This window comes from Sander vitreus, chromosome 18, assembly GCF_031162955.1.
Source record: "Sander vitreus isolate 19-12246 chromosome 18, sanVit1, whole genome shotgun sequence".
NCBI lineage: Eukaryota > Metazoa > Chordata > Actinopteri > Perciformes > Percidae > Sander > Sander vitreus.
This window is the reverse complement of record NC_135872.1, coordinates 14,620,600-14,629,463: the sequence shown is the minus strand read 5'-3', so window position 1 is coordinate 14,629,463 and position 8,864 is coordinate 14,620,600. Positions and strand designations below refer to the sequence as shown.

The window sequence follows — 8,864 nt, the reverse complement described above, 5'->3', positions numbered from 1 at the left end:
CAACACTGTATTTTTTATGAATTAACACATGCCTGGAAGGGATATTTAAACAACGAAATCCTGCATGTTGCGTAAAAACAAACTTTTCTTTTGCAACTGATGCTGAAATCCAGCTACTGTTCTTTCCGAAAGCGTTTGTACCGCCCTTAAACGCATCACTCCTCTAGACCTTCCTCTCCGGAGTTTCCAAGTTTTCAACTTGAGCACAATAACTTGCGAAAGTGTGTAAAAACTCTAGCTAATGCTTTGCAAACATAATTTCGGATAGCACAGAACAGGCTACTGTCATTATGTGGCTGTCTTGCGGATGCGCTTCAAATTACGTCGTTTCTTTCAGTCGTCGTGTCTTCCAATCTTATTTCCATGTTTTGGGTCGATGGAGGTGTAACGTAGCAGCGTTTATGCCCGAGGCTGCGGGCTTTGAAGGCGTGTGCGGCCACTCAGCGCTGCAGGAGTTCTCCGTCTCCAACAGCGCGAGCTTCTGGGCCGCTGCGGCGCGTCATAGACTGAACTGGATCAGTCCTTTCCACACGGCCCAGGACTGTGACCTGAGCCGGGGGGAAATCAAGTGGTTTGAAGGAGGAAAGCTGAATGTGTCCGGTAAGATTGTCTTTACATGTCATATAGCATATGACCAATAATTTGATTTACATAGGCCTACGTAGATTTTGTCGTTAGAATAAACGAATCGATGCAGTGAAGTCGCAGTTTCCCATGTTGCTTTTTGAGGAACACTTCTAAATAAAACACTTAGGCCTAAAGAGACGGCGAAGGCATCGTTATATCTCTATCAGCATCCAAAGAATATCTTGAACGCACCACGCTAATGTGGCAGTCAGATAATGTGACATTCTCTATTTCTTTCTATATGTATCCGGTTTCTTTTATGTTAACGTGTAGTGAACTGTTTGGACCGCCACGTGCACACCTGTCCTGAGCGGGTGGCCCTAATCTGGGAGCGAGATGAACCGGGGTCAGAGGTCAAGATCACCTACAGGTCAGCAGGTTGGATCTTAATTATGTAGGCCGTGTGTGTGTTTATCCTCCTCCCTTCTATTCGCCTCATGTGGCTTCATTGGTATCTCTTTACAGGCAGTTACTGGAGATGACATGTCGCCTGGGCAACCTGTTAAGGCGGCGTGGCGTGAGGAAAGGGGACTGTGTCACCATCTACATGCCTCCATGCCCTCTGGCTGTGGCGTCCATGTTGGCCTGTGCCCGTATCGGTGCAGCACACAATGTGGTGTTTGCGGGGTTCGGTGCCGAGGCGCTCGCAGAGCGAATCAGAGACGGTGAGACAGTGTGACCAGCTCAATGTTTTGGTTTTAAAGCCCGTAAATAAATATCAGCACCAAACATTCAAGCAAAGTTAACGATATAGCTAGCTAGCTAGCTAGCTGGTGAACATAACGTAGCATTTAGCAGCTAAAGAGCCCGATATTTCTCTTAGGGGGCCCAACATGTTTAAGACATTTTGTGTTTGGTGGTTTCATGATAGCATCCAATATAATAAGTTTGAATTTCTGTCAGAAATACATTTAGTTAAATTAGTTATTTTAACGTTAGTATTTCCTCAGCTACAGTATTACAGATTTTTAAGTTTGTCAGCAGTTATATTTACATACACCCAGTGGTGGAATGTAACTAAGTACATTTACTCAAGTTCTACTTACGTACAAATTTGAGGTACTTGTACTTGAGCCTTTTCTTTTCATGCCACTTTATACTTCTACTCCACTACATTTCAAAGAGAAATATATTGCACTTTTTACTCCACTACATTAATCTGACAGCCTTAGTTACTTTACAAATTAAAACACATGTAGTTTATAAAATACGATGTTTTATTATAAATTAAACTACCCAACAATGTAATGGCCTACAATTACAGGTGAAATGATTAGCCAATGAAACACTTGATTGACAGAACTGTTTCGATCGTTTCCAGTTTCTAAAATGTGAGGTTTTTTCTGCATTGAGTACTTTTACTTTTAAAGTACATTTTCCTGAAGATACTTACATACTTTTACTCAAGTAACATTTTCAATGCAGGACTTTTACTTGTAACAGAGTATTTTTACAGTGTGGTATTAGTGCTTTTACTTAAGTAAAGGTTCTGAATACTTCTTCCACCACTGCATACACCACATTTTCAGCCCAGTCCAGCACCGTCATCACGGTGAACCAGGGCGTCAGAGGGGGTAAGGTCACCGAGCTGAAAAAGGCGGTGGATACGGCACTTCAGAGCTGCCCGACAGTACAGCAGGTGTTCGTTGCCATGAGAACAGAGAATCCGGTTGCCATGACAGCCATGGACATCGTCATGGAGGAGGTGAGAGAGCAGAAAGTCAATCAGAACTTGATTAAAATATGAATGTCAACAGCAGAAGACTGCACTGTCCCTGCATAAAAACAAGATTTAAAAAATGTTGACTTTAAAAATGAATAATCAAAATTGTTGGTTCATTTTGAGTCTACTAACTGATCTTTGAAATTGAAAGTTCATTCTAAGTGTTGGAAGTTGACAGAACAATCTCATCACCAGCTCCATTAGTAGCTGTTCTTTCAGCTTTCTTCAGTCCTATCACATGATATTCCTCAGCAGAAGAAAAATGGACATTTTAACATGTACACTTTTATGATATCTGGGCAATCTCCATCTGCTGAGCAAGATCCTGTGATATGATTGAAAGCTCCAGAACAGCTGCTAAGTGGTGAGGCCGTTCTGTCAGCTAATCGTTTGAGCACTAGTCTTAATCCTTACACGCCTTTTTAAAATGTTCTTTTCGAACATCATAAAAAATGTATTGCTCTAATATACCATACTCTATATACTATTACTCTGCTGTGCTTACTAAGTCTGACTTTTAAGAAAAAGTCCTTTAAAGTCATTATGTCATGCAGGAGATGCTGAAGGAGGATTTGGTGTGTGAGCCTGCTGCCATGGACAGTGAGGACGTCTTGTTCCTGCTTTATACATCAGGCAGCACAGGGAAGCCCAAAGGACTCGTGCACACTCAGGCTGGATACCTGCTGTATGCTGCACTCACACACAAGGTAAACATCAACCACGACCTGCGCCTGCATTGTGTAGAGCGATTTCTTATCGTGCAGTCTGTAGCTACTCATTTACACCTTGGGACAGCCAAAATGTGATCCATAATCCAGTGAGCATCTTTAGAGGAAATCTCAGCCTCATCAAAGCATAGTGTAGTCTAGTTTTAGCATGATCTATTTATGTAAAGTGGTGAGTTTGAGTGATATATTAAATCAAATAACGGGTATTTAGCAGTATAATAGGCAAAACAATAGTGCCTCTCAATCTGTGAACCATTATTTTAAGCAAATGTTCTTAAGAGTATTATTCTGTAAATGGTTTATGTTTTTATCTAATCATCCCATCAATGTTTCCCTCTCATCACCAGTATGTCTTCAACTACTCTGATGGAGATGTGTTCGGCTGTGTGGCAGATATTGGTTGGATAACAGGACACAGTTACAGTGTCTACGGGCCTCTGGCCAACGGGGGAACCACTGTCCTGTTTGAAAGCACTCCCATTTACCCCGACCCAGGTACGATTGAATGTCAGCAAATGTATGAATGTATCAGACTGGTTGTCCAAGAAAACTCTTACGTGATAAAAATTCAATATACCTACATTTGCACAGTTAACCTTCCAATCTGTCACATGTTGACCTAAGATTTTTATTAGTTCTAATTGTGTCATTATGATGACATTTCTATGATTAATATAGAATGTTATGGGTCTGTGTAAAGTATGTTGGCAGAAGTTCTCTACAGTAAGTATTCCTGTCCTTTGTCAAGAGCTCTGCATTCTCGTCTCTTTGTCTATGAATAACTGTTCACAGTTGAACTTGGCCATACCTTCCACACTAAAATTAGGACTTCTGTATGCAGGAGTCAGGACACAGTCATCATGTGTGTCAGCACACACACCAAGTTATTTTCAATGAGAAACAAGAACACTAATAAGGATTAAACACACTTTGTAGTTAAAGTCTTTATTTCTCACTGCTTTACCCTAATTCCTGATTCAGATTTTCAGTATCTTTTTAACACATTGTAGAATATCTCTTTGGACCATGCTAACTTAGACATGTTTTGTTGTTCACAGGAAGGTACTGGGAGATGGTTCAGAGACTTAAGATAAACCAGTTTTACGGGGCTCCCACAGCGATCCGCCTGCTGCTCAAGTACGGAGACCAGTGGGTACACAAATACGACCGCTCAACACTCAAAACTCTCGGCTCTGGTAGGCCAAACATTTTACTTAGAAACACTATTATGTGCACAACAGCTCACCATAAAAGGAACATTTTGTTTTTACTTGGTTCTCATTTGTGTAGTGATGGCAATCTCTCCGTTTTAGTTACATTTTACGGTAACGTTAAGAGATTTAGAGTCCAACAAGTAACGCAAGCAATCAGACAATTTAACCAGATAATCTGCACATTTGAATGTAAAAACAAATGGATGAATTGATGAAATTAATTTTTTATTGAATTTGAATTTTTTATGAATTTTTAATTAATTGAAAAATAATTTCCCAAACTGTGCTGTGTGTGTGTGTGTGTGTGTGTATATATATATATATATATATATATAAAAGGGCTGTCAGCGTTAACGCGGTGATGGTTGACAGATGTAAAGCCTGGATGTAATTGAAGTAATTCACACTCACTAGCACAGCTGTAGTCTGACTTTTTTTGACATTTTTGTTCGTCATACAATGTCCATTTTTACTTTGATGAGTTAGCATGCATCAAGTTCATTTATCCAAGTCAACCTGTCATGTAAATCAGATGACACCACATCAAATACAGTATGTGTACAAACACAAATGTAAAGATTTGTGCTGATAGTTCACATTGTTTGTGTTGTCTTCTGTAGAGTCACTATACAGATTCCGTTCCTATTAGGGGTGGAACGGTACACAGAAGTCACGGTTTGGTTCATACCTCGGTTCAGACATCACGGTTCGGTTCAATACAATGGAGGGAAAAGCATAACACAAATGCAGAAGGCAAATTTTTATTATTGTGCATGTCTCAAAGAGTACCCCACATCATCTCCAGACTCCATCTGTAACTTGTAAACAAAATAAGACAATATAAAATATGAAACTAGCTATAAAACTGGAAATACAGCATCTCTTATTTATGAAAGTGCAAATTACATATATAAGCAATAATAACAACAAATATGTGGACGGGATGGCATGTTGTAACGAGGTTCGAGCACATGCAGCAAATACTTGAAGCCCTATTTGTATTTAAAGGCTGGTTAAGCACTGTAGGGAGGATAAGTTGGACAGTTTTCTTTTGTCTCGTTCCAGCGATTGGTACAGCTGGGTGATGGCGTCAGATATGCGTTAGCATGTTAGATGTATTTCCACTTACATACCCGCCAACTGCTGAACATCGCCAACACACAGTCCTCGTCTTATCCACCCTTCTCGCCTGTACTACCGTAACTGACCCGAAGACCGAAGTTTTCGAGGCCGGGATGGCACCAGGCGGGAGGGCATGACACGGGAGGCTCCAGGCTTCATCCATACAGTCTCGAAGTTTTCCCAAACTTGCGATCTTAAAGAGGCCGGCGGGTCCTCTAACTCTTGTGGGTCGCCACCACTCGCCATACTCGTCCTTTAGTGCTGCAATCTCTGACTCACTCACTGGACTGTCGACCTGCAAAAAACTGCATGTAGGCAGAGCTCGGCTAGCTTCAGAGCTAAGACGGGGCTATAGATTAGGTGTCCCTAGAACCCGTGTATCTAACAGTAGTTCCACATTACATTAGTTCCGCATTACATTAATTAATTTGCACGCAAGTTTTATTGATTTTTTATACCGTGTATTCTCCGTGTAAATTCATGTACCGAGACGCCCGTACCGTTTCGGTTCAATACGAATACATGTACTGTTCCACCCCTAGTTCCTATAAGCACACACATGTGTTACATACTGAAAATATATTGGAAAGTCAAGCCTGGCTGGTATGTAAACATGCCATAGCAAAGCCCAGCATGCCAGGAGATCATACACACACACACACACACACCCCCACCCTCCACACCCCCCACCTGTTCGGTTGAATCATGAAACGTATGGGTTAAAGCACAAAGCTTAACAAAGAATGTAATTCCTCCTCTGTACAAACACAGGCATCTTTTATTTTTTTTAACAGTTGTCCTCTTTTTGACACCTGGTTTGCTTGCATCAATGCAAATTTTGTTGTTGCAAAATATATAAAAATATATGTATTGGACTGAAACAATATATGACTACATATTTGATTGAAGATGTCCTTGTCTGCGTGCAGTGGGTGAGCCCATCAACACTGAAGCGTGGGAGTGGTACCACAGAGTGGTTGGGGACGGACGCTGCCCTGTGGTGGACACCTGGTGGCAAACAGGTAACTGGGACTACTGTACACTGAAGTGTGGGATTTATAAGCTATTGCTTGTCAACACTGTCACAATCAAACCACTCTCTCCGGCTTATGGTTTACCACGGTCATATCAGTTGGGTCATTTGTCAAGTACAAATCCCTTTAACCAGAAAATTGCGAGTCAATTTAAATCTAATTTGATCTATATTATCAAATTTATTGTGCTTAAATTGAACTTGGTTTTGTCTGATGCTGTACATTTCGCTTGTAAGAGCAGTTAAGTTCCCAAACTCTTCCTTGAACACAGCCACGTCTGCAGGCACTGTAACGGCCAGTCAGCCAGTCTTAAAGGGGAAAGCAGTCTGCTCTGTCTCTCTAACAATAACAGTCTTACATAACACAACTGTGGTCGTGTGCATACACATACACAATACTACAGTACGTGGGTGTGTACATGTACAGAACAAGCTGTCTTTCTCACACACACACACACACACACACACACAAACACACACACACACAAACTGGGCTCCTGAATCAAAACAGATGTTTCTCTCTCAGAGTAGAACATCTGATTTCGGGAGCAGAGGCTCAAACTAAATCTCAACTTCAACCTTTTTTTAAAATGTGTCACGTGACCTAATGGCGGACTAGTGGGGTGAGGGGTGAGCTCTGGTCAGTGTAGATAAATTTGTGCTCAGCCGGGACGAGAAACCTTGTGGATGCCGAAAATGTTGAAAACTAAAAAGTTAGCGGCCGGTGGCGATATTAAGCAGAATATGCTCCGCGGTGGAGATGCCGCTGTAAAGGGCCAAGTTGGCGCTGCTGCTGTGATCGTAGCAGAAAAGCAACAGGCTACTGACATGACGCCGGCCAATATTGATAAAATATTTGCAGCACTAGAGAAAATCTCCGCTGAGCTAGAAGGTCTGAAGGAAATTTGCTCCATCGTTTTGATCGAGTCAAAACTCTCTAGCCTGGTCATCAAAATGGACGAAGTTGAGAGTCGCTTTGAAAGTTTCGAGGCGGTTGAGAAGGAAAGACGGGACAATCCTCCTGCTAGCGCGAGAGAGCTCGACGTGCTCTGGAAAAAAGCCCGATTGATAGAGGAGGTTTGGGTCTACCAAAGATGTTGGCATCTGGCCCACTGGTCACTTCCTCCTAAGAGAGCCCCACCCTGGTATTGTATTGAGCAATCAGGTCTTGCCCCCATTATCACCCTTACAAGAGGGCGCTAAAGGCATCATGTCCGGTTGCAAGGGGTAAGCACGAGGAACGCTGATCTCCAAAACTTTTGGAAAATGTAATACATTCAGTTGATTTAATATAGAATATTATGACATAAGGTGGACATAAAAGTGAAAGTCATAAAAGTGGTTGTATGGCATCAAAAGGAGGAAGACGAGGAAAAAAGAGTCCAGACGTACTCGTCCAAACAGCTGATTCATCTGCGGCAACAATGGCTGGAGCAGAAGAAGCAGATGAGAGGCAGCGTGAATTGTTGACGCAAATGTGTCTTATAATAAGAGAGGAGATTAACGCTGCAATAGAAAAGTTGCAGCCTCAATTGGATGGTATGAAAGAAGACTTGAAAGAATGCAACGTGAAACTTGTGGAAGTTGAACGATCTCTTTCAGGCATGGAGAAATCAAATGAATTTCTTCTAAAAGAGAATAAAGAACTGAGAGAAAGATCTGAACGACTGGAAACACACAGCCAAAAGTTTAACCTGCGGGTATTTGGACTAGATTGGGATGTTGAAAAAGGTAATCCCACTGACTTCATGGCAAACTTTTTTTAAGGAGGTTTTTAAAGGGGAAACAACTCTCAGCTGAGCCTGAAGTGGAAATTGCCCACCGAGTCGGGCTGCTGACAAGAGAGTGAGCTAGGGCGATGATGGTAAGAATGCAAAGATATGCGATCAAAGAAGCTATTATTAAAATCGCCAAAGAAGAGGGAGTGATTAACTTTAAAGGAATCAAGGTGAGGATCTTTCCAGATCTAACTGCTGAGATGGCGAAGAAAAGATTGCAGTTCCAGAATGTCGGAGCCAAACTGCGTGAAGCTGGGATAAAACATGGGATCATTCATCCGGCCACTCTTATCACCTTTTAAGAGCGAGACAAAATACTTCGAGGACAGGAAAGCGGCAGAGACTTACTTGAATAAAGTGATTAAATCCTGAGAGGTCTGAGGTGGAAAATAAGGACGGAAATGAAAAGGTGAATTATTTTGTTTTTTTCTTTTGGCCTGCTGAAAAGACTTACTGAAAATGGCAGATGCTGAGAAGGATTAGGCCAATTAAAAAATTAAAAGAGAGACTGTATTTGGACATTTGTGACGTTCATGATAAAAAAGGATTACATGCAAATAATGACATAATTGTCACTGATGTTTATTTTTTGAGGGTAGACCACACAAAATTGGGCAAAGCAATATGATGCTGAAGATG

General features: G+C 41.6%; 1 protein-coding gene across 1 annotated transcript in view; it reads left to right on the top strand.

Annotated features, from left to right (window-relative positions):
• The first annotated feature begins 164 nt into the window (after positions 1-164).
• LOC144533045 (acetyl-coenzyme A synthetase 2-like, mitochondrial) overlaps positions 165-8,864 on the top strand; it is a 21,310-nt gene continuing 12,610 nt past the window's right edge. Inside the window, exons 1-8 of the mRNA XM_078274121.1 lie at positions 165-600; positions 901-997; positions 1,093-1,292; positions 2,157-2,332; positions 2,905-3,057; positions 3,426-3,573; positions 4,137-4,274; positions 6,344-6,436. Coding sequence (XP_078130247.1) covers positions 291-600; positions 901-997; positions 1,093-1,292; positions 2,157-2,332; positions 2,905-3,057; positions 3,426-3,573; positions 4,137-4,274; positions 6,344-6,436 — 1,315 coding nt within the window. The 5' untranslated portion in view covers positions 165-290. The remainder of the gene's footprint in view (positions 601-900; positions 998-1,092; positions 1,293-2,156; positions 2,333-2,904; positions 3,058-3,425; positions 3,574-4,136; positions 4,275-6,343; positions 6,437-8,864) is intronic.